Here is a 26,083-nt window from a genome sequence, read left to right as displayed (position 1 = left end):
AGAGCCTCACTCGGGCCTGCGGGGACCGACGGGCGGAGGCTGGGCTGCTGAAGTACGAGGGGCGGAGCCCGGGCCGCCGCCGCCGCCGCCGCTGCCGCCGCCGCCGCTACTGCCGTAGCCGCCGCTGCCACCAGAGAGGAGCATGTCTGCAACTCGAGCCAAGAAAGTGAAGATGGCCACCAAATCATGCCCCGAGTGCGACCAACAGGTGGGCGCCGGGGGCCGGACACCGCGCACACGGGCCGGTGGGGCGGGTGCGCGCGGGCGGGCGTCCGTTGCCGGCGGCCGCTGGTTGTGGAGAGGCCGCCTCGCCGGGGTCCCAGCGGCTGAGCGTGTGGGCCGGCCCTTGAGCTCTGGCCATCATGGGAGCCCGCAATCGGCCGGATAGAGCCCAGGGGTTGCCGGGGAAGCGCCCGGGGCCGCGGCCCGGCCGGTGCCCACCTGGCGGCGGTCAGACGGGCGAGTATCTTGCCCTGTGGCCAGCCGCGTGAGAGGGGGCGTGGATTTATCGTGAGCTGACGGGGCGCCCTGTTCGGACCCTCCCAGAATCGCCTGTCCGGCTCCGGTGACAGCGGCAGGAGTGTGGGGCAGCAGCCCAAGTGGACGAGTTCGGTTCCTCAGCCCCCTTCTTCCCCGAAGAGAATCCCCGATGTGTCAACTCTGAGTCTGGGCTCCTGGCTCCGAAATCCGCCTTCTGCCAAGCTGGGTTGCTTTGTTCCCGTTTCAGATGTGTACGGTGGACCCCCAAAACTGTCCCCCCGCGACCTGGGCGGATGCTTAAATGTGACAGACAGGCCCGCAGTGTAACAGTTTTAAGTTTTGGCGAAATATGGAGATTTTTTCTCTTAAATATATTTATTATATTTTTGACGTAAATAATCGTGAATCCTTTCTGTACATTGTTTTAAATGGAACGTTATTGAATGACGCCCCCATTGAAGCCCTTCCTGAGCGCTCCTCACTTGCCCCTACTCGCCGCGGTATCCACTGTAAAAATTCGGCGTTTTCTGCTTCCAGATCTTCTAAAATATATATATGTGGTTTTATGAATTTTAAATGACTGCTTTCTACACAGAATTAATGGTGTCATAGCTGTAAGTTAAAAAAATCTCATCTTACCGTTTTAGTTTAAGGATGCCTCATTTTTTACTAGAATAATAGAAGTTCCTCTAAACCTTATAATCGAATGAGTTAAGACTCGGTTAAAAGCATTAGTAAGGGCCCTATTTCACGCCAACATGCAGATCTGGGTGTGTTTTTTTCTTTTCCACTGAGAGGATTTTTTCAAAATGATTACCTCTTCTCCCTTTTTCATTCTCTCCTTTTTTTAAAATCAGGAGTAATTTGAAATGGATGAAGACTTTTTTTTTTTTTGCGGTACGCGGGCCTCTCACGGTTGTGGCCTCTCCCGTTGCGGAGCGCAGGCTCAGCGGCCATGGCTCACGGGCCCAGCCGCTCCCGCGGCATGTGGGATCTTCCCGGACCGGGGCACGAACCGGCGTCCCCTGCATCGGCAGGCGGACTCTCAACCACTGCGCCACCAGGGAAGCCCTGAAGACTTTTTTAATAAGCAGATTTTAGTGCATACTTTAAGGAGCAAGCTTAAAGGTTGATCAAATCTTTTAACAGAAAATGTTACATGTTTTATTCAGTATCTTTTATGGGCAATGATAGATATGCTGATCAGAGGAAGACTGTGCAAGGAGAATTACGGTTTATTGATTGTTTGAGTTTATTGAGTATGCATTCTAAAAACAATTTAGCCATATTTTCCAAAACAGAGTTAAATTTCCTTTCTTTTCTTTTAAAATTTTTGTTTGCGTTGGGTCTTTGTTACTGCGCGTGGGGCTTTCCCTAGTTGCGGCCAGCGGGGGCTACTCTTCATTGCGGTGCACGGGCTTCTTATTGCGGTGGCTTCTCTTGTTGTGGAGCACGGGCTCTACGCGCGAGGGCTTCAGTAGTTGTGGCTCGCGAGCTGTAGAGCGCACACACAGTAGTTGTGGTGCGCGGGCTTAGTTGCTTCGCGGCATGTGGGATCTTCCCGGACCAGGGCTCGAACCTGTGTCCCCTGAATAGGCAGGCGGATTCTTAACCACTGCGCCACCAGAGAAGTCCTAAATTTCCATTCTTACCATTAAACTAAATTTGTTAAATTCTGAAAAAGTTGGACTTTTCTATTTAAGTCTCCTTGTTGAAGATTATTTCAATATTTAAATCATTTCCATTTGTTCCGTTTAATTGTGCAGAAGTATAAGGTTTACATGGTATGCATTATGCATTCCAGTTTCTGTAGGGCATCAGTTATTGCAAATCCTGACCTTGTTGTATTTGGCATACAGTAACCTTTTGGGGAAAATAACCTGTTTTTAATATCCTTGTTAAAAAAAGAGGAAAGGATAGTAAACTTGTAGGAGTCCCTGTAACTATTCGACAAAACGTGATCAGCATTTTATTTGGAAATATCACATTCTGTTTTGTTGTTACACACACAACCTCCACTCCAGCTGCCATAACAAAATACTGTAGATTGGGTGGCTCAAACAACAGTAATTTATTTTGTCACAGTTCTGGAGGCTGGAAGTCCCAAGATCCTGGCAGAAAAGAGAGCTTTCTGGTGTCTCTTGCAGGGACACTAATGCCATCCTGAGGGCTCCACCCTCATGACCTCATCTAAACCTAATTATCTCATCTCCAAATAATACTATCACGTTGGGGGGTTGGAGCTTCAACATACGAATTTGTTGCTGGGGTGTTTTTGCGGGGTGGAGACACAATTCATTCCATAACAGGCCACAACAACATAATTTAAAATGTTGGTTTGTAGTGTTCTTTATTCTAAATACTTAAGAGAAGATAACATACATGGTGACTAATTCAAACTTTTGGTGATTCTTAAAAGCGATTTATCTTTTACTAAAAGTAACTCAATTGAAGAAAATAATAGATTAATTTTAGTTTTCTAGTTATTTGAAAGTACAGTTTCTTATAAATGAGAAAAAAATTAGAATCCAGAAAGCCATTTTTAAAAAAAGCTTTAGAATACTGCTGTTATTCTAAGTTGCCTGATGAATATTAAATTAGAATTTAGATATAGTTTATAAACATAAATATAAAATCTTTAAAGTTTGAGGAGATTGCCTCAGTTGAGTAGATTTACATAAGTTCTGTCTATGTGTAAGTTTAAAAACAGGTACAGAGATCAGCAAACAAGAAAGACCTAGATTTTCAGTTGCTTTATTACGTCCCCTTTTACATTCCCCCATTTGAAAATATAGTTCTGAAACATCTAAACCACAATACTTTTCATTTTCAACGGGTTTCACATCCACTAACTCAAGTTACTGAGCCATTTTGAGTGTAGTAGTAGTCAGGATTGTTATTATTTTTCTGGGATCTCTGGTGTATGTTTCTGTTTTTGCTTTTTTTTTTTTTTTCTTTATTACATCAGCTTTTTCCCCCTTTTAGGAAAAAATGTTAGGAAATTTTATGTGACATTTAGCAAATATGTCCGCTGTACGTAACTTTGATGCTCTTAGCAACAAAGAGTATAGATGGATTCTCTGTATTGTGGTTATTTTTGAGCTTTTTGAAGTCAGTGAAACAATATAGGGTCAGGATTTTGTTTTTTGCAGTTGTTTTTTTAAGCCTGTCTTACTTGTAAAACATGCCTACAATCTAAATACCTATTTTTCAAGGAATAAATTGATTCACAAGCCATCAGTAAACAACACTTCAAAGTTTTTTCCTTGCATTTTAAAATCCTGCAAATATAGCATTAGAACTTTCATTACTGTTGTCTTTGGCATTACAACTGAAATTTCATGGAAGTTTAGGTGTTTGTTTAAAATCCAAATTATACAATAATTTAAAGAGATTAATATAACTGAAGTTGTCTACCTCATTTAATAATTCTTTTTACAGGATCTGTATTGTGGTAGTGGTTAGTTGGGTTTTCTTCAGGGTTGGTGTGAGGGGAAGGAACTTTACATTTTCAAAAGGACCTTAGGGTGACTTAGCTCAGGCGCATGAATGTTCCTTGAGCATAAGACACTTTCATTAAGGGATGTAAATCAGCCTGTCAATTGAATTAGTCATCCCAAAGCCGAATGTACATTTCTCATCTAACTGTAGCACACTGTTAATTCTGGACATGGGTTGATATAATTTTTTTGTGTATAAGACAATTAAATTTCAATTTGTTGAGTTTCAATAGCTGAAAGAAAATGGTTGTTGAGTAGCAAAGGGTATGTTGAATAAGAACATCACGTTCTGTGTTTTTTTGGGTAGCATTAACTTAAAACAATTTATATTGCTGTGGATGCCGTTAATGATGTGTTTTAGGTATAAAGGAAATGAGTCAGTACCTTTGAGCTTGGTTTCTCTGAAGATGTGAAATTTTTAAAATGACAAAACATACCTATTTTAGGCAGATTTTACACTATTAAGAAATGTAACATTACATTTTCTGTCATGGTTTGGAAGAATCTCGTTACATTCTTTTTTTTTTTTTTTTTTTGCGGTGCGCGGGCCTCTCGCTGTTGTGGCCTCTGCTGTTAAGGAGCACAGGCTCCGGGCACGCAGGCTCAGCGGCCATGGCTCACGGGTCTAGCCGCTCTGCGGCATGTGGGATCTTCCCGGACTGGGGCACGAACCCGTGTGCCCTGCATCGGCAGGGGGACTCTCAACCACTGCGCCACCAGGGAAGCCCTCGTTACATTCTTGATAAAGCAAGCTGTTAGACATACCTGGAGTTTGATTATTTTTATAGATTCATTGTTATTTTTCATAAATACAAACTAGAATTCTTTGTTCAGTATTTTTATGCAAAGAAAAGGAATTCTGCCAGAATTCTGATTTAGCTTATTTAGATCACATATTTATATTCTAGAACATGAGGCATTCTCTACATAAATGGATGAAAGCTTTATAGTAGTGATTAAACTTTTACATAAGCAGGACAGTGGGCAAATGGAACTTATCTTACAAAGGGAATTGTAATTAGTATTCTGTGAGTACTTTTTGTTGAGATTAATTTCTGCTTTTCAGTGAATGTGCCCTGAGTCCAAGGATCATTAAGGTTAATATTAGTGAAACAATTGTGGAGGAAAAGCTAAAGCTTTTTTCAATGATTTTCAGTAATATTTGGTTTTATAAATTTATTTATTTATTATTTTTGGCTGCGTTGGGTCTTCGTTGCTGCATGCGGGCTTTCTCTAGTTGCGGTGAGCAGGGGCTACTCTTCATGGCCATGTGTGAGCTTCTCATTGCGGTGGCTTCTCTTGTTGCAGAGCACTGGCTTTAGGCGCTCGGGCTTCAGTAGTTGTGGCACACGGGTTCAGTAGTTGTGGCTTGCAGGCTCTAGAGCACAAGCTCAGTAGTTGTGGCACATGGGCTTAGTTGCTCCACGGCATGTGGGATCTTCCCAGACCAGGGCTCAAACCCATGTCCCCTGCATGGGCAGGCAGATTCTTAACCACTGTGCCACCAGGGAAGTCCCTAACATTTGGCTTTAGAAAAATATTGACAGACTTGAAATGGAGAAAGGAGACACTTGTAAAAATAGTTTACAGATTTAGAAACAGAAGCCTGAAGAGCTTGTGTTTTATCCGACGTCCTTCCTGGAGCTGAGACTGTAAGATACTAGATCTCAACTCCTGCTTTGTCCCACATTCTCTTTTGTTAGTACAACACTTTTGCCCCTCAAACGGGTTGTTGTAAACTTTTTTTTTTTCTATTGGTAGTAATCGGCATCTTACCTGCTCATGTTGGAACCTGGGTTGTTTTCAGTTCTTTACCCTTTTGAAATGTCTTGTAGATCTACCTTCTCTCCATTTCCATTCTCACTATTCCAGTGGGGCCCATAATATTATGCTGGGATTACTTTAATGATTTCCCAATCATGCCCCCTTTTCCAATTTATTCTATATAAACTGCTTTCAAACTAATATTTTAGGAAATGCTACCTTTTCCCCCATATATTTTCCTTGGCTCTGACCCTATTGTGGTTTTCTGTTGTTCACTCACATCAGCACATGTTTACCATGCATTTGCTACATTCATGGTTATTGTAGTGTGTTACTAGAATGTGAAGATTTAGAGGACACAATACCCATCTCATAATTTGTTGTCAGGAGGTGGGGTTTAAATAAATCCACGATTCCTACTTCAAGTAATTTATCATTCAGTTTAGGAGAGTACATAAACACTGAGAAGTTTAAGAACAGAAAAATAGTAATAATAAATTGTTTCTTTTTTTTGTCTACAGGTTCCTGTTGCATGTAAATCATGTCCCTGTGGTTACATATTTATTAGCAGAAAACTTTTAAATGCAAAACACCCAGAAAAATCACCATCTTCTACAGGTAATTGTGAGAGTTTACCACATTTTTAGCTTTTTGATGTAGAAATTTAAAATTAATTTTTGTGAATTTACTATTCAATTTTTGTTGAAGTTAAAAATTAAAGTCTATTGAAGTATGTGTTTGGTTTTTATTAGCTATTGGAAATCAGCTTATGACATTAGTATGCCGTTCATTCTATTTAAATGTTAACCCCCTTGTAATGCTGATAACGCTTGTAACAAATTTTCTATTTTTTATTTTTGGAGTATGGAGAGCCATTGAAGGGTTTTAAGCAAGGGAGTGACCTAATCTGATTTTTTTAAAAAAAATTTAAATGTTTACTAAAGATATAATTGACTTCCAGTAAATTGTGCATATTTAAAGTGTATGTTTGATAAGTTTTGTCATGTGTTTACACCAATCAGTCACCACAGTCAAGATAATGAACATGTCCATCATTCCCATAAGCTCTCTAGTTCCCCTTTGTAATCTTTCCATCTTGTTTCCCACTCCCCCAGATAACCACTGATCTGCTTTCTGTCACTATTTTAGAACTTTACATTATATAAATGGAATCATACAGTATGTAATCTTTATTGCCTGACTTCTTTCACTGAGCATAATTTAAGATTCGGCCATATTGTTGTGTATATCAATAAGAATTCATTCCTTTTTATTGCTTAATAGTATTCTTTGTGTGGATATGCCACAATTTGTTTATCTGTTTACTGCTTGATGGACATTTTGGTTTTTCCTCTCATAGTGCTGGTACAATGTGTAACAACTTTAAAGTAGGTTTTTGTTTTTTTTTTTAAACTGGTGACTGAAAAAATATAACCTGATTTTGGTGTGAATATAATTTTTAGATACATTGGTTATTTTTTGTAATTCCCTGATATAGAATATCTAAAAATTTTTTTGTTTGAATTTTACCTTCCCATTAATATAGACAAATTGGATTTGTTCAGCAGATATATTTATTAAGAAATGAAATGTTGTTATTTGTTCTTTGATAAAGTCAGAACTTTATATGTTCATGATCCCCAAATAAGAGTAGATTGATTGCAAGTGTATATATGAGCACCTGCTGTATGCTAGGACTGTTCTAAGCCTTGGGCCTAAAGTAATGAATGAATTTACTATCAAGGCGGGTTCACTGCTGTCATGGAGCTTAATGCATTCTTGTAGGCAGGAAATAGAGAACAGATAAACAGGGAGAATATCAACTTGTGAATAAACGCCTTGTAAGAAATTAAAATAGAGTGCTGAGGTGTGTGACTGGAAGGCTACTTTTGATTGAGTGGTTTGGAAGCTTCTCTGAGAGGTGACATTTTAGGCTGAGGCTGAATAGGAACAGGGGGGTAGTAGCCATGATAAGATCAGGAAGAAGACCATTCTTGACAGATGAAATAGCAAATGCAAAAATTTTAAGGTTGTTAAATTTTGGTATGTTTTAGGAACAAAAAGGCCAGCGTGGTTGCAGTGTAGACAGTAAAACCAGGAGAGTGTTCGATATGAGGCCAGAGGGATAAGCAGAGGCCAGATTATTTATTTAAGGCTTTGTAAACTAGAGTAAGATTTTGGTTTTTGTTCTTACAATGTGAGGAGAAACTATCCCTGGGATGTGCAATGAGGTGAGGGGAGGGTGGCATGCTCTGATTTGCCTTTTAGAAAGATCATTCTGACTTCTGTCTAGAGAATAGTTTGTGGGGTTACAAGGTGGAAGTGAGCTTTTGCAGTATGTTAACTGAGTGAGGATGCCGAGTTAAGCAAAGAATGGTTATAGTAGGAGATGATTCAAGAATTACATATATTTATGTCTGTGAGAGGTCTGTTTATCCTAGGTCTGTGGAGAGATGGGAGGAAAGCAGTTTTAATTCCATTTCTGCCTCTGAGTTTGCTCCCTTTCAACATGGTAATGGACTTACTATTAATTCATTAGCTCTTAAAGGCTGTTGCTGGATTGGTTATATAGGAGTCATCCAGAGAACTGTTAAAAATCAATTCCTCATTCTTGTTTCCTAAGAGTATGATTTGGGTATGGGAACCTTGGAATGATTCATTCAGTAGATTTGCTGGGGTGGCATGTCAACTCAGTTCTGAGGCTCCAAAATGAATAAGACATTGTCCATGCTATTAGTGGGACAATTGTGTTTATTAGTTTTTCACTCAACAAATATTTTTGAGACCCTTCTATATACCAACAATTCAGGTGAGAAATGAGGTAAGGAAGAAATGTAAATGAGGACAGAGAAAAGGGACAGATGCTACAAGTGTTAAGAATTTAGAATCATTTGAAGGAAAGGGAAGACTTTAGAATGACTTCCAGATTTCTGACTGGGATTACTGGTTAGAAAGGGAAGATAAAAGGGAAGACAAGTTTTGAGGGAAAGATGAAGAAACTATGTTTGGATATAGTTGTGAAATATCATCCGTGTGGATTTTTTTTTTTTTTTTTTTCCCAGTTGGACATACAGTCTGAAGCTCAGGGAATAGCCTCAGCCGGAGAGAAAGGTTTGAATCATCATGGTTGTTGATATCATGGAAATGGATGAGCCAGTTCTATAGAGTCTATAGGGTAGGAAGAGGAAGCAGGTTCAGGGACTGAACTCTGGCAGACTCCAATCTTAAAGGGTAGAAGTGGGTAGGGAGGTCATGTCAGCTGAGAAGAAATGTCAGCCGCAGGAGAACAGCCAACAGAGGTGGTGTTACATAAGTCAGTGTGATGAGTGAGAAGCAGTTCATTATTATTTTACGTTTAGACTTGCGACCTTGAAGTGAAGATGAAACATTGAAGCCTAGAAATCCTAGGGAGGAGGAAGAAGAACCAGCAAGACAAAGAATAGAAAGGACAGAGAAATATCAGGGATAGACTGTGCTGTAGAACAAAAGGAGGAAAGGGTTTTAAGAAGGATTAAGAGTACTGAAAGCCTGGAAATCAGTTTGGTATAGTACAGCCATGTACTATATGTTGTTATATATTATATGAAGATCTGGCTTCAGATTCAGATTCCAGTTTGGACACTCTCTAACAGGTTAATTAACCTCCAGGGGCAGCTGCTGTTTACTTGTGTTTATGTAGGTTTATAGTACCAACTTAGAGGATTGAAGTGTAGAGGAAGTGTATATGAAAATGTCTAACATAAAGAAAGCTTGGTATGTTATAGGTACTCAATAAATACTAATTTTTACAATTAAATTTCTTTTTAAAAATTTTTTCTGAAAAAAAAAAAAATTTTTTTCTGGCTGCATTGGGTCTTCATTGCTGCACACGGCCTTTGTCTAGTTGCAGCGAGCGGGAGCTACTCTTCATTGCTGTGTGCGGACTTCTTATTGTGGTGGCTTCTCGTTGTGGAACATGGGCTCTAGGCATGCGGGCTTCAGTAGTTGTGGCATGTAGGCTCAGTAGTTGCGGCATGCAGGCTCAGTAGTTGCAGCATGCACAGGCCCTAGAGTGCAGGCTCAGTAGTTGTGGCGCATGGGCTTAGTTGCTCCACGGCACGTGGGATCTTCCCGGACCAGGGCTCGAACCCATGTCCCCTGCATTGGCAGGCGGATTCTTAACCACTGCACCACCAGGGAAGTCCCCAAGGAAGACTTTTATTTGCATAATTAAACATTTAAAACAAAAAAGAAACATCTTTAAAGCTCAGATTGCACTTATCTTAAAATCAAAGCTATAAAAGATTATTTGAAATTTCAGTGGGTTGAAACCTCTTATTTAATTATTGTAACTTTGTGTGACATGCAGGAGGAAAATAATCTGTTAAGTCATAGATTTATCTAGATTTGAAATGTTGAAAACTCACATTTTGCAAATATACTAATCATCTTTATATCTTCATAACATACATGAAAATAGGGAGGTGGGACGCTAGAACAATATAGAACTTTGCTAGCTGAAAATATAGATAAATAAAATCTATTATGGAAGTTAATTTTAAATTGTAAAAATATATTAATTTCGGTGAGAGGAAAAGATGAGTGTTACAAATAAAGCTGTATTAATGCTCAGTGTTTTGTACAAGTGCATAGAATCTCAAGGCAATTAATTATTCTTTGATTGCTTTCTAAATGAGTTAGGAATGTAGTATTGTTTCTTTTATCCTTTTTAGGGGGTCAATATTAAATGGAGATAAATTTTTAAAAATTGACTATGTTGTTCATGTAGGATTTCATTTCTAAATTGAATGGTTGACTGAGAGTTTAAAAAGTAGCCTTGAGGTTGAGTCTTCATCTGTCAATTTGAAGAAATTTAAAAAAAAAGAAATTAAAGGAAATACTGTATTTCCTAAAATTGAAAGTATCTGTACTGTGGCCTAAACCTTCAGTACTGTAGTAGTAATCTATTCAAGTATTTGGTCAGTTACCAAATACTGACAGAAGCAGTTTTTGGTGAGAACAAACTCTGTTCCAAATCTTTAAATTTAGTTTTCCAAATGGGTGTTCTGGGTGGTTTAGTGACATCAAGGGTGCTATTTTGCATTTAATAACAATGGATATACCTTTAAAATTTTTTCATTATAAAAACTGTAAAGAAAAAGTAAACTGAAAATCTAACTGAGATACTAGTTTATACAAGACTTCCGCTAAAGGTAAGAAAAAGGTTTAAAGCGGTAAGAATTTTGGGGCTTTCCTGGTGGCGCAGTGTTTGAGAGTCCGCCTGCCGATACATGGGTTCGTGCCCCGGTCCAGGAAGATCCCACATGCTGTGGAGCGGCTGGGCCCGTGAGCCATGGCCGCTGAGCCTGTGCGTCCGGAGCCTGTGCTCTGCAATGGGAGAGGCCGCAACAGTGAGAGGCCCGCGTACAGCAAAAAAAAAACTGTAAGAATTTTGAATAGCTTATTAGTATTTAACTGTTAATTTCTCAGTATAAAATTTCAGAGTATAAACTTTGGGTTAAGCTTAGTCAAATAAATAACAAAATTAAATAAGTTCCATTTTTTATTGGGGGAAGGAAAAAGGGATAAAAATATTAAACCTAATTTTTAAATTATTCTCTAACAGGGAAAGGCTGATAAATAAGCAAAGTCTGTAAATGACATACTCACTTTTGTAGTTAAGGAAGAAAAATGGGGAAATGATTATCACCAGTACCTTTTAGAAACCCAAAATGATTGAACGTTAATCAGTAGTAAGTGATCCTCAACTCTGAATTACTTGACAGTGAAGATTTGGTTTTGTTATTTCAGAAAACATTGTTCCTTACATGCTAATCACTTAAAATTGCTGTACATTCATATATGGAACATAGTTTTTATTTTGCCTTTTGATGAAAAAATACATACCTTCATCTCTGTGCCTTTCTTTAAAGTTCTTAATCATATAGTTTATATAATGATAACTATATTTATCTTTAAAAGATATTTTTCATAAAATCCTCTGATTTCTTCTAATCAAGACTGATTTTAGGTCTGCTGCACAGCTGTCATGCTAAAATTTCTTTCCATTGTACTATAAGGATAATCCTACTTTTTCTTTTTTCTTTTTTTTAAAGATATTTTGATGTGGACCATTTTTAGTCTTTATTGAATTTGTTACAGTATTGCTTCTGTTTTATATTTTGGTTTTTTGGCCATGAGGTGTGTGGGATCTTAGCTCCCTGACCAGGGGTCGAACCTGCACCCACTGCTTTGGAAGGTGAAGTCTTAACCACTGGGCCGCCAGGGAAGTCCCCTACTTTTTCTTTTTTTTTAAAATTAATTTAATTTAATTAATTTATTTATTTTGCTGAGTTGGGTCTTCGTAGCTGTTCATGGGCTTTCTCTAGTTGTGAGCCGGGGCTACTCTTCATTGCAGTGCGTGGGCTTCTCATTGCAGTGGCTTCTCTTGTTGCAGAGCACAGGCTCTAGGCGTATCTCAGAGCACAGACCAGGGCTCAAACCTGCGTCGCCTGCATTGGCAGGTGGATTCTTAACCACTAGGCCACCAGGGAAATCCCAGAATTTAGTATTTTAATCGTTTTAAGTTGTACGGTTTAGTGGCATTAAGTACATTCATATCATGTGCTTAAGCATCACCACTGTCCATTTCCAGAACTCTTTTCATCTTCCCAAACTGAAACTCCATACACATAAAACAATAACTCCCCATTTTCCTCCCACTCCCCGCCCCCATCACGCCCCAGGCCACTACTATTCTTTCTGTGCTTGTGAACTTGACTACTGTAGTTACTTTCTGTAAGTGTAGTCATGCAATATTTGTCCTTTTGTGTCTGGTTTCACTTAGTATAATGTCTCCATCCACGCTGTGACGTGTCAGAATTTCCTTCCTGAATAATATTCGATTGTATGTACTTACTACATTTTGTTCATGCATTGAACAGAAGTTTTTAATTTTGATAAAATCCAAGTTGTCTATTTTTTCTTTTTTTGCCGGTACTTTTGGTGTCATATCCAAGAAATCATTGACAAATCCACTGTCTTGAAGTTTTTCCCCTAAGCATTTTATAGTTTTAGTTGTTATATTTAGATCTTCAATCCATATTGAGTTAATTCTTGTATACTGGGGTCCCCAATCCCCGGGCCGCGGACCGCTACCAGTCCATGGCCTGTTATGAACCGGACCGCAAAGTAGGAAGTGAGTGGTGGGCGAGCGAGCAAAAGCTGCTTCTGCTGCTCTCCATTGTTCGCATTACCTTCTGAACTGTCCCCCTGCCCCGCCCCTTCCCCCCCCTCCCTCGGCGCCGGGGGGGGGGGGGGGGGGGGGGGGGGGGCGGCGGGAGGGAATATTGGCTTCCAGGAAACCAGTCCCTGGTACCAAAAAGGTTGGGGACTGCTGTTGTATATGGTGTAAGATAAGGGTCCAGTTTCATTTTTTTGCCTGTGGATATCCAGTTTTCCCAATTACCACTTGTTGAAAGTACTGTTTTTTCATGGCTACTGTTATTGAAAATCATTTGACCATATATTAGAGGATTTATCTTTGGGCTATTTTATTCTATTGGTCTGTATGTCTCTGGTAAGGCAGTACTACTTTTTTTCCTTTTTTTTTGCGGTACGCGGGGATGTCACTGTTGTGGCCTCTCCTGTTGCGGAGAACAGGCTCCGGACGCACAGGCTCAGTGGCCATGGCTCACAGGCCTAACCACTCCACGGCATGTGGGATCTTCCCGGACCGGGGCACGAACCCGTGTCTCCTGCATCGGCAGGCAGACTCTCAACCACTGCGCCACCAGGGAAGCCCAGTACTACATTTTTTTGATTACTGTAGTTTTGTTAGAAAAGGTTTGAAATCAAGAAGTGTGATTCTCTGTTCTTTTCCAAGATTGTTTTGGCTATTTGGGGTCCATTGAGATTCCATATGATTTTAGGATGGAGTTTTCTATTTCTGCAAAAAAATCTTAATGATATAGTACTTTCAGAAGGTATGCTTTGAAATGTTTTAAGATTTTTTTGTTTCCTGAATTACCTTTGTTCATCATGTTTTTGTTTTTATTTTGTTTTTGGCCTTGACCAGGGATTTAACCCGGGCCACAGCAGTGAAAGCCCAGAATCCTAACCACTAGACCACTAGGGAACTCCCTGTTTTATCTTGCTCCTTCTCTCTCTCACACTTTTTATTTTCTTCAAATAGCTGGTAATCATTAATTGCCTGTTGATATTTATAAATGAAGGTCTTGGTTTATCAGTGTAGATAACTTGCATGAATATACTACACTGTTTTGAAAGTCTATTTTTTTTTTTGAAAGTCTATTTTGACATCTCTTTAGTGTACAATTGGAAGAAGCTTATTGGCAGGCTTTTAGATGTAAATTAGGTGAGCTGGGGAATGCTGTTGAAATCCATGATTGCCCAAATAAGGAAGGTTTCATTCTGGGACAGAATGTGAGATCCATTATAGTATTTCATTTTTATGAGGAACTGACTATTTTGTTTGTTTGTTTCTTCTTTCTGTGTTGTGGAGGTTCAAAGTCCCCTTGAACATCGCTTGATTCCCAAGAGCTTTACGTCTTTATGTGTTACTTTGTATACATAGGCCCAACTGTTCTGCAGTAGTTCTAGTTATTCTGATGATCACCCTGTGGCCTGCTGTTCCTTACTGTACTTTTCGTCCTGTCCTGGGAATATCTTTGGGAAGAAGAGCGATCCCTGCTATAGGAGATATTTCTTATTCTTATTTTGAATTTTAATTTTTTCTATTCTGGTTACTTAGAATCTGTCAGCTTGCCAGTTTGCTGAAATTCTGTAATTTCAGATCGTTAATAGCACCCTTTCCTGTTTCAAGCACTGCAGATTTATTTTCCTTTTTCCCTTTACCTTTTTACCCATGTCTGTGCTCATTTCAATAGGATTTTTGAGAAGATAGTGAAATAAATCATGTGTTCAGTCTGATTTTATTTATTCAGCACCACTTAACATGTGTAGGTAACGTTCGAGGTTCTGTGAATGAGACAGACAAAAGCACCCCAGCTTTCATAGAGCTTATATTTTGATGGGGAGACATATTGAGCATATAAATAAATGTAGTAGAAGTAGTAGTAGAAGAAAATTATAGAAAGACTATAGTAGTAGTAGTAGAAGATTATAGAAAGTAACTTGGGCTGGGAGACTCAGAGGGGTGACCTATAAATTGACATCTGAAGGAAATAAAGCCTGTCTCATGAAGAGCCTTGGGAAGAAAGCTCTAGGCAGAAGGATTAGCAAATGCAGAGACTCAAGGGGAGGAAGGAACTTGTTTTATTAAAAGGAAGGCATATCTGGAGAGTACTGAACAAACTGGCTAGTGGTATGAGATTAGATGGGTGAGAGGTAAATGTCAGGTCTTATAGGGGGACTTACAGTCTTTGGTCAGGAAATTTGACTTTCTTTTAAATAAAGTGAAAAGCTAATGAAAGGTTTTAGAAAGGAAGCTTATTTATACAATTTTTTTTAAAGATAATTTTGGCAGCTATTTAGGGAATGTGTTCGGTTGCCCGTAGAAGTGGGAGAAATGAAGAAATTGTGGATGTATTTTGCACGGAGTACCTATGGACTTCTATGATGATAGAAGAAACAAGCTGAGTCACAAATGACTACAAGTTATTTGGCTTTTGCAACTGGTTGGTGCTGTTTACTAGTATAATGAAGGTTGGAGGAGGGAAAATCAAGAGTTATTTTTTGGCACATCTGAAATGCTTGTGAGTCATACAAGTGAAGCTGTTAGGTAGGCAGTCTAGAGCTTTGGCAAGAAGTCAGAGCTGAAAGTAGAAATTTTGGAATGATTATAACAATAATTTTTAATGTTTTGGGTCCATGGTTTATCTGGCCTCAGGACAGAGTCCTAAGACTTTAATATTAAGAGATGGAAAAGAACCTGCAGGGAGGAAAAGACAGCAGAGGCGATAAAGAGGAATGGCTGGTGAGATGGGAGATTTGCAGAACCTGAAAATCAAGTAAAAAATTAATTTCAAGGAAAAGAGGGGGCTTCCCTGGTGGCGTAGGGGCTTCCCTGGTGGCGCAATGGTTGAGAGTCTGCCTGCCGATGCAGGTTCGTGCCCCGGTCCGCGAAGATCCCACATGCCGTGGAGCCTGCGCGTCCGGAGCCTGTGCTCCGCAACGGGAGAGGCCACAACAGTGAGAGGCCCGCGTACCGCAAAAAAAAAAAAAAAAAAAAAAATTAATTTCAAGGCAAAGAGTAGTCCTGTGTTGAATTTTTGAGAGATGGCATTAAGATGATTAAAGAGAGGTGTCTATTAGATTTGCTGACAGAGGTTTTTGTCCTTCTTGATGATCATTTTCGTTGAGTTGGGAGCTATACTGGAATGAATTGATGGGTAAATGGGAGGTGAGAAACTGAAGGCAGAAAGTACAGATACTTCGTTTTTGAGAAGTTGGCTATGAAGAAGTTTGCAGAGATGGGTGGGTAGCTGAAGGAACAAACTTATATTCAGTGTTAAACTCTAAAAGGCATACTATAAAAAGCTTTACCTGTTACTATTTCTTTCAACTTTTTTTTTGAGAAATTCTAAGCATACGCTGTCCCATCCACATCCACTCCTTCTCTTGTATATTATTTTAAAGCAAATTTCATATAATTTCAATTATAAATATTTCATTACATGTTTCTAAAAGACAGACCTTGGGACTTCCCTGGTGGTCCAGTGGTTAAGACTCCATGCCTCCAATGCAGGGGGCATGGATTTGATTCCTGGTCAGGGAACTAGGATCCCATATGCCATGCGGCACAACCAAAAAGAAATAAAATTAAAAAAAAAAAAAAAATAAAAGATAGACCTTTAAAAACTTAAGCACAATAAAAAATTAACAATAATTCCATAATATCAAATATCCAACTGGTGTTGAAATTTTCAGGTTTCTCATAAATGGTTTTTAAAAACAGATTCCAAATAAGGTCCACACGTTGCATATGACTGATATCTTTTTTGGCTCTCTCTTTATCTATTATTTTCTCTTTTATTCCTTGCAGATTATATGTTAAACTATCACTTGTCCATTTGGATTTACTGTTTGTGTCTCCATGGTGTATGTTAACACATTCTTTGAATGATTTCTCTTTTTCTTATAAATTGTAATTTGGATCTAAGGGCTTGATGAGATTTGATTTTTTTTTTTGGCAAGACTACTTAGGTAGGTATTCTATAAGGAGGCACAAAGTCTACTTATCTCTGTTTTTGTGATGTTAGCAGCTGTTGATGTTTACATTTAGTTCATTTCAAGTTGAAAATGGTAATACTCTTATTCCTTCTTCAGTTTTTTAGCCACAGTGATTCTAAAATGAGAAATCGCTCTTCATCTACCCTTTCATTACCCAGTGAGTGGTACAGTTTGAATAGAAAAGGCAGGGTAAATGCTTTATTCTTTTCCTTTATTTCACTTTTCAAAATAGTGAGTTGGTTCTTTAGGTGTTTCAGTCTATTATAGTTATTATTTTTATTGATACTCAAATTATAATAGTCAACAGGAGCCTCTTCAAGTTAGCCCTTGAGTCCTTTAACAAGATGCTGGTGATCTTAGATAACTTTCTTACAGTTTGGAATAACTAGGTATTCTTGTATTACCTGGTATATGTTAATCTGAGACCTGGAATTAACTAATTCTCCAAGGATATGGTATTTGGAAATAACTATTAATATTTTACTTAAATTTATTTTATTTTATAGTAGCCTATTAAGCATACTTAATTTATATAGCCTTTTATTTCATTTTATTTTTACTTTATTTATTTTTTGCTGCATTGGGTCTTTGCTGCTGCGCGCGGTCTTTCTCTAGTTGTGGCCAGTGGGGGCTACTCTTAGTTGCAGTGTGCAGGCTTCTCATTGCGGTGGTGTCTCTTGTGGAGCACGGGCTCTAGGCGCGTGGGCTTCAACAGTTGTGGTAGGTGGGCTCAGTAGTTGTGGCTTGTGGGCTCTAGAGCGCAGGCTTAGTAGTTGTGGTGCACGGGCTTAGTTGCTCCATGGCATGTGGGATCTTCCCAGACCAGGGCTCAAACCCATGTCCCCTGCATTGGCAGGCGGCTTCTCAACCACTGTACCACCAGGGAAGCCCTGTATAGCCTTTTAAATTGTTCTCTTTAGTTCTTGGGATATGAATTTTCTTATATGTTTTGCCCCTTTACCACCATGGTTTTAGGCATTTGGTGAATTTTCTTTCTTTCTTTTGAATTCAGGTACGTATTAAAGCAATTTTAAAAAATTGTTGTTTGTCTTATCCAACCTTTTGATCTGTTTGGAGTGAGAGGGGTGGCTCCTTGCATTAATTAAATCACCATGTTGAGTAGGGTTCCCCTATTGCTATTTATTTGGGATAAACATGCTCTTAGAATGTCAGAAATGACCTCTTCTGTGGATAAAGTGAAAACTGCTTACTTCCCTAGTATTTTTATGTTTTCCCTAGATACTTTCTGTTTGGTTTTTATTGGGAACTTTAATATAAATATTATGGCTAAGGTCAGTTTTGCTTCTGTGTATTTGACATATTTCAATCTGTAGTTTGGGTAGGGGGAAAAAGGAATGGAATATTTATTTTCCTTTTGTAATACTTCACCATTTTTAACTTGGATACAGAGAGAAGGAAAAAGGTTGCTGTGGAATTGTGTGAACTTGTAGGGGCTGAAATTAAAAGTATCAAATAAAGAAACTTGTCTTCTGTTATAAGATTCCTACTACCTCATGTGTTAATGTGGATCTGAATTCTTTTGAATTTCTTTTTTTCCTGCATGGGTGTGAGGGACATATAGATGTTATGGTTGTAGTTTTATAAAATATGCCAGGCAGCAAACTCTAGTGCTATTTAGAAAAAAAAAAGAAGAAAGCAATGAGAACATGGGCAAACAGTTCTTGCTAAGCCCTAAAATATATCACTTTTATTCATCCATACAGAAAACAAGCATGAGGCCAAGAGGAGGCGAACAGAGAGAGTTAGGCGAGAGAAGATAAATTCTACAGTAAATAAGGATTTAGAAAACAGAAAGAGGTCTCGAAGTAACAGCCATTCAGATCATATCAGACGAGGAAGAGGAAGACCTAAAAGTGCATCTGCCAAAAAACATGAGGAAGAAAGAGGTATGAGTAAATCCAAGCAGTTGTGTTTTTTTTTTTTTTTTCAGGTATTAAAGTTTTCTAACATCTAAATTAGATAGTAGTGAAGAAAGTGTTTGGTAGGCATTGAACTCCTGGACTTAAAATTCCAACTCATATTTTAGTTTGTAAAAGCATTTCCTCTCAGGTAGATGTTTGTTTTTAAAAAGTCACATAAATTTAATTCTTATTGGAAAATTAAAGGCTTAAATTAGGTAAAATTCACCTTGCTATAAACTGATGATAGTAAAGTTCAGAGATAATTTGTGTATGACATCCTGGATAAGTCTGTTAAAATAGTTATACTTTTTTAAAGGTAAATCTGAATTCTGTTAAAACTTATTTCAAACTATTATACTGTGAGTTTTAAAAATTTACTCTCAAGTGTTCTTCAGTATGAATTTTTAAATTACTCCTATTCTGTTTCCTATTTTGAGGCAGCTTTTGGATAGTAAGGTGAATTCTTCTTGGTCTAAAACATATTCATATTCTCCTTATAGATTTTCTCTTTTCTTCTGATAACTAGTGTGTCTACCAATAACTTGTTTGTAACCATCAACTAAAACTTCTCATTTTCTTTGATTTATACATCTTTTAAAAAACCTTTTATTGTGGAAAATTTAAAAGATTACACAAAAGTAAAAAGAATGGTATAATGCACCCCATATGCCCATGAATATCTTTTTTAAAGTGGGACTTTCAAGCCAGTAATTAAATGAAAAAACAAGAGAGTTGCTTTTTATAATTCTTTAAAAATCTCTCTCAAGTAAATCAACTATATTTCAATTAAAAATAAATAACAATCTTGTTAGACACCACAAAAACCTCTATTAAAATAATTTCTTCAGTGAAATGTGTTTATAACTTCTTATGTTATTTGTGAGTTATGCTTTGCTTTTTCAGGTATTCAGTCTTAGGTATTCAAATATAAATATTTTAGACATTGAGAATTTTTTACCTGTTCACCATTTCTCTCTGCTTTGTGTGCTTCTATTTGAATAAAAGTGCTACTGTTAGGGAAAATAACTTCACTGGTACAGCTTTTATCAAAGTTAAAGATTTTTTAATATTGTATGGTTAAAGGACTAAGGTTTATAATGTCTTTTGACTGTATTCTGTGAAGACTGTGCTTCTATACTCCTTAATTTCCTTGGGTAATTTTACTGCTTTTTCTCTTTCCTTCTATTATGCTGATCTTCCAGAGAGTTTGAGTTGTTTTCTCAACTTGAGGGTGCTTCTTTAACAATGGGATGATCAGAAAATATATGCTAAAGACTGTTTCAGAATGAAAACTAGGTAAAGAAAAGTCAACAGAGGGGCTTCCCTGGTGGCACAGTGGTTAAGAATCTGCCTGCCGGTTCAGGGGACACGGGTTCAAGCCCTGGTCCGGGAAGATCCCACATGCCACGGAACAACAAAGCCCGTGCACCACAACTACTGAGCCTGCGCTCTAGAGCCCGTGAGCCACATCTACTGAGTCCCACATGCCACAACTACTGAAGCCCGTGCACCTAGAGCCCATGCTCTACAACAAGAGAAGCCACCACAATGAGAAGCCTGCACACCGCAATGAAGAGTAGCACCCACTCACCACAATTAGAGAAAGCACAAGCACAGCAACGAAGACCCAATGCAGCCAAAAAATAAAATAAATACATTTAAAAAAAAGTCAACGGAGAAAAAAGAAAAGAGGGAAATACTGCTTGGCCCAGAAAACAGAACATTCTTTACAGTTGAAGTAAAGGGAATATAACCCAAAGAATGGAAAAGGAATGCTTCTAGTCAGAGGAGATGAGAGAATAGATAATGACAGTCTTTTATTTGGGGGAACAAAGGCTCTGTAGTTGTGGTAGGACTATATATGCAGGTTTGGATCTTTTATTTCATGTTAACTTGAAAAAAGTGTTTATTTGGTATAAGTTGGTTTCAGGTATTTTTAGTTTATTATAGAAAAGTTTTAAGAAAGGTATTTCTAGAGTAAGATATGCTTTAAATACAAACAGGGAGGATCTCAAGGAATTTTTGTATAATAAAATAGAATCTTTTAATGTAGGCCAGGGGCAAGGGCATTCAGCAAACTTTTTCTGTAAAGAGCCAGATAATAAATATTTTAGGCTTCGTGGGCTATAGGGTCTCTGTCATAGCTAGTCTGCTCTGTCATTGTGTCTGGAAAGCTGCCATAGAGAATACGTAAATGAATGGGCATGGCTGTGTTCCAGTAAGACTTTGTAAAAACAGGTGGGAGGCCAGATTTTGCCAATTGTATTTTACCAGTTTTGCAGGCTGTATTTTACAAACCCTTAAGGCAGACCATGTTTTCTAAATATAATACTGATAGAAAATATGAACTTTTGAAATGTCTATATATTTTAGAATAGACTTCTTTGATATGCTTCTTAGTGTTAAGTAGCTACTTAAATTCAGTATTTATTGATTCCCAGCTCATAGGGCACTTGAAGAATTTGAAGCAAGCTTTACCTTTATTCTAATAAGGAAAACCTGACAGTGTGTCTAAAAGCACATTTTTAATTGGCTTTACTGTTTCCTATGTTTTGAAAAAAATAGGAAGAATAAGGAATGAAAAGGAAATCTTTTTAGACATCTAGATAACAACATTATGATAAAAGCCAACCATTAAACTTAACAGTTTTGGATGGTTTAAAATAAGTCTTCATTTTATATGTGGGGGGTATGATTATTCTGGATATTAGTAAAGTAGGAGTGACATATTTTTTTTTTTTTTTTTACGGTACACGGGCCTCTCACTGTTGTGACTTCTCCCGTTGCAGAGCACAGGCTCCAGATGCGCAGGCTCAGCGGCCATGGCTCACAGGCCTAGCCGCTCCACGGCATGTGGGATCTTCCTGGACCAGGGCACGAACCTGTGTCCCCTGCAGCGGCAGGCGGACTCTCAACCACTGCGCCACCAGGGAAGCCCCAGGAGTGACATTTTGACTGACTGAAATATATTGGGCAATTCTGAATACCTTATTAATGAACATAGAGAGTTAATGTAGACTTCACGTTAAAGATGGTGGATTGAATAAACACATCTAGCTCTGCACCCTCCCCAAATCCTAGTAAAATGACAAAGATGAAAGGGATTTTTTTTTAAAGGGCCAAGTCCCACAAGGACAAGGAGTGGGAGAAGCAGCAAAATTCTGCAAAGTGCTAACTTCTTTAGCAGACCCAAGAAACCCAAATTGTAAACTCCTTTGAGGAAAGCTGAGAAAGAAACTGATTTTTGTTTCACATCTGCCTAAGGTCAGGAATTTTTACCTCAGTTATTGTCTGAAAGTGTAGAGGTGAAGGTGAGGCTAAAAACAAGACTATTTGAAGTCTGTGTTTTAATAGCCAGCTAGGGCTCTTTACCCTGACCTCCCCTCCCTGCAAGTTTATCCTTTGAAAGGGAAAACACAGTCTCTGGTCTAGGAAACACCAGGCATCATTGAGGGCAGGAGTACCAAATTAAGATGAGGAAGATTAGGTGAAAATTGGAGATGGTAAATACTGAGTTCTCCAGTCAGACTTTCACAGAGGAATAAAAAAATAACTTGGATATGATAAGTTTTTGCAGGGAGAAGAAAAAAGTTAAAACTACCATTAATATTCTTTGTAAGAGAAGGTATGGTAGTTATGAAAGAAAAACAAGATGATGTTTAAAAGGAATTGCAGATGTCAAAAAAGTACCTGGAAAATGAACTTTAAAACGAGAATCTCAAAATATATATATATGTATGTATATGTCTATACGATTTGCAGAAATGTAAAACTTTTAACAGAAGCCTTATAGACAAAATTGAAGAAATGTACCGGAATGTATAGCAATAGGAAAAGAGATGAAAAAATGAATAAGAAACATAAGAAATTTAGAGGACCAGTTCAAGGTCCACATCTGTAAGTAATTGGTGTTGCAGAAGAAGAACATAGAAGATGAAGTAGATGGGAAGTCATCAGTGAAATAATTCAAGTAGTTTTCCCAAACGGGAAGGACATTGAATTTCCATATTGAAATGCCTCACCAAATTCCCAGACCAATGGATGGTTAAAACTAGATATTATGCCAAAGCATATCATCATAAGTCATATCTCTCTGGTTAAAGGGAAGGTCCTTCAAGTGTTCAGAGAAAATAATCAAAGTGGTACAGTGGAATACTACCCAGCAAGGAACAAACTACTCATGTATGAACAACATCAGTGAATTTCAAAAACATGTTGAATGAAAGAAGCTAGACACAAAACAGTACGTACTATACCATGCCACTTATATGAAGTTCAAAAACAGGCAAAATAAATCTATGGTGGTAGAAAAATGGTTGCTGGTGGGGTGGGAAGGGATTGACTGGAGAGGAGCATGAGGGATTTTCTGTATCTTGATTGTGGTATGGGTCATCCAGTTGTACACTTATGATCTGTATATTTAACTGTAGTAAATTTAGCAATAACTTAAAAAATAACTGTAAAAAGTGGTATACGGTTTTCTTAACAGTGACACCAGTAGTTGGAAGACAGTATTTTGCCTTTAAAATACTAAGAGGAGGGCTTCCCTGGTGGCGCAGTGGTTGAGAATCCGCCTGCCAATGCAGGGCACACGGGTTCGTGCCCCGGTCGGGGAAGATCCCACATGTCGCGGAGCGGCTGGGCCCGTGAGCCATGGCCGCTGAGCCTGCGCGTCCGGAGCCTGTGCTCTGCAACGGGAGAGGCCACAGCAGTGAGACGCCCACGTATCGCAAAAAAAAAAAAAAAAAAAAAAACTAAGAGGAAATATTCAAGTCTTTACTCAATCACACTATTAACTAGTGTGAAGAAAGACTAAAGACACTTTCTGATATTCAGGGTCTCAAAAAATTTGCTACCCATACTCCCTTTCCCAGGAGGCTACTGCAAGATATATGACATCGGTGAAGAAGTAAACCAAGAAAGTATCCTGGACCTACGACACGGGGTCCCACTCAAGAGAGAGATGAGGAGGATCTCCAGCATGATGTTGACGAGAGATCTCCAGATGATAATTGTGCAATAGGCCTAGAAAGCAACCATTTCACATTGGAGCATAGAATTTCTTCAAGAAGATAAGATTGATACGTGTAAACATTCTGAAAGATTTATCCAACTAGGAGAGAGTTTGGGTTCAATTAACAATGAAAACTAAGCAAGTGAAAAAAAAGAATCTCTTCAGTGAAAACAGTGTACAGGAAAAGTGAAATCATTTACACAGTGAATAATGTAAACACAATATTGATCTCATCAAAATGGTAATATAACTATAATGGGAAGATGTGATAAGAAGAGTATGGTGGGGGCAAGAGACAGAAAACAATAAATCCTAATATTTCATGGTGGAAAGTCAATTAATAATGCCTATAACCAAAAATCCAAGATGTTGCATCAGATAAATATGTTACTTAGGTAAAAACCAAAAGGAATACCTGGAAAATAGTTTTATTTGAAGAGTAGGAAATGTGCATGAGGGAAAGAGGACTTCTGTTTTTTTTGTAACACGTTTTGTAAAAATAATTTGACTCTAAACTATATTCATGTTTAACTTTGATTAAAAAGTCAATACAAAACAAAAAACGAGACAAATGTGGAATCATAGTAGAGCCTGAAAAAAATCATTTGGGAGAATATATACGAAAGATGTTAATCGTGATTTTAGCTGGCTCATCAGATAATAGGTGATTTTTCTTTTTTATTTTTCTGTATTTTTCAAAGTTTCTACCATGGACTTGGATTACATTTGTAATCAGGTGGGGAAAAGTAGAAATAAATGTTGGTTATTCATATTTTCCATAGCAGGGCTAAGGTGAAGAACTTAATATATTCATAAAGGCACCATTGATGTTCAGAAGGGACCATATTTAGGGTGAGGAAATTCATTTTGATTGAAACAGCTCATGCTAGTGAGGAGAAAGAAATATTTGAGATTCTTACAGAAATGATATCAATATTAGACTGTGTGTGTAGAAATATATACAGTCTCCATTTAGTCTTAGAATTGAGTTCATGGCATTTTAGTAACTCCTTTGTGTAATTTTAAAATTCCAGTTCAGTAGCATAATACTTTATAGCAGTTAGTGTATGTTGTAGTATTATGTATTATATTTATTGTCATTTAAAGGAATACTTTAAATTAAAAAAAATACTGCATCTACTGCCTTTATATTAAAAGCTTTCCCTTTTTCTTTTAACAGAGAAACAGGAAAAGGAAATTGACATCTATGCTAACCTCTCTGATGAAAAGGCTTTCGTGTTTTCAGTCGCCTTGGCAGAAATAAATAGAAAAATTATTAATCAAAGACTTATTCTCTGATATTTGTCTGCAAAATGTGTTGAAACTTTCTTCAGGATTACATCAGCAAATTCTCAAACAGTTATGAACTCCCAGGATCATTCTGACTGCATCAATAAGGGCCATTGATTGTTTTTTTTTCTTTATCATTTAGCCTGTGGCACACTTTGGGAGCAAAGCTGCAGGCTTGGACTCTTCTGGGATTTCCTTGTTTACCAAGGAGTATTGTCAGTGTTTTGTGTTTGGGATATAGTGTATTAACCCCCACCCCCCCACCCCCCACTGAAAGAAAGAAAAAACGCTGGATGGCTTTTACAAGATTAAGGGGTAGGGTTGGGAGTGGAAGTAAGGAAACTAGAGAAATAAAATGATAGTTTGCAGGTTTGCCACCAGAGATGCAATATTTTAAATACTTTGAGAAAGAGTGACTTTTAAAAATATATATTTCAGATTTTCAGCACTAACATTGCATATTTGCAGTTCATTTAGTAAATTGGCAATTGATATTTTATTGAATGGGGAATTAATAATATAAACTGTAAATTTTGTCTTAAATTGATTTTTTTCTTGGCCTTTATTTTTATAACTTAAGGTATGAGTTATATTTTAGAAGCTACTTTCTAGTTTGGAAGTTTGGGTGCTATATGAAGAAAAACATTTAAGGATATATCATACTTCAGATATAAACACCTTGTTTTCTTGAATGTAATTTATTTATTAATTAAAAAAAATACTTTTTTGCTCTCAAGATGGTGCCTGTTAACCTAAACATAAAATATATTTATTACATGCAAAATATTTCTTAGATAGCCACTTTGAAGCAGTAATGTTCTTTCTGAATGGATGTTCATTTATACATCCTGAAAATTATTTAAATTGTTACTTAACCTCACTCTGGAGGAAAAAAATAAACCTTAATATTGAAACTAATA

The 26,083-nt window shown here is 37.9% G+C and overlaps 1 protein-coding gene across 2 annotated transcripts; it reads left to right on the top strand.

Moving 5' to 3' along the window:
- On the top strand, positions 1-26,083 carry C20H16orf87 (chromosome 20 C16orf87 homolog). 2 transcript variants are annotated; one of them, XM_065899235.1, is made up of 4 exons: positions 1-208; positions 6,266-6,362; positions 18,662-18,844; positions 25,054-26,083. In XM_065899235.1, exons 1-4 carry the CDS (start codon positions 143-145, stop codon positions 25,170-25,172), a joined length of 465 nt encoding a protein of 154 aa, XP_065755307.1. In that variant the 5' UTR covers positions 1-142; the 3' UTR covers positions 25,173-26,083. The 2 variants fall into 2 exon arrangements, with proteins under 2 accessions (XP_065755307.1, XP_065755308.1); XM_065899236.1 differs by lacking the exon at positions 18,662-18,844 and having other exon boundaries at positions 143-208; positions 25,054-25,172.

This window comes from Phocoena phocoena, chromosome 20 (assembly GCF_963924675.1).
Source record: "Phocoena phocoena chromosome 20, mPhoPho1.1, whole genome shotgun sequence".
In the NCBI taxonomy this organism is placed as follows: Eukaryota; Metazoa; Chordata; class Mammalia; order Artiodactyla; family Phocoenidae; genus Phocoena; species Phocoena phocoena.
The sequence above is the reverse complement of the archived record's forward strand: the minus strand, read 5'-3'. Positions and strand labels throughout refer to the sequence as shown.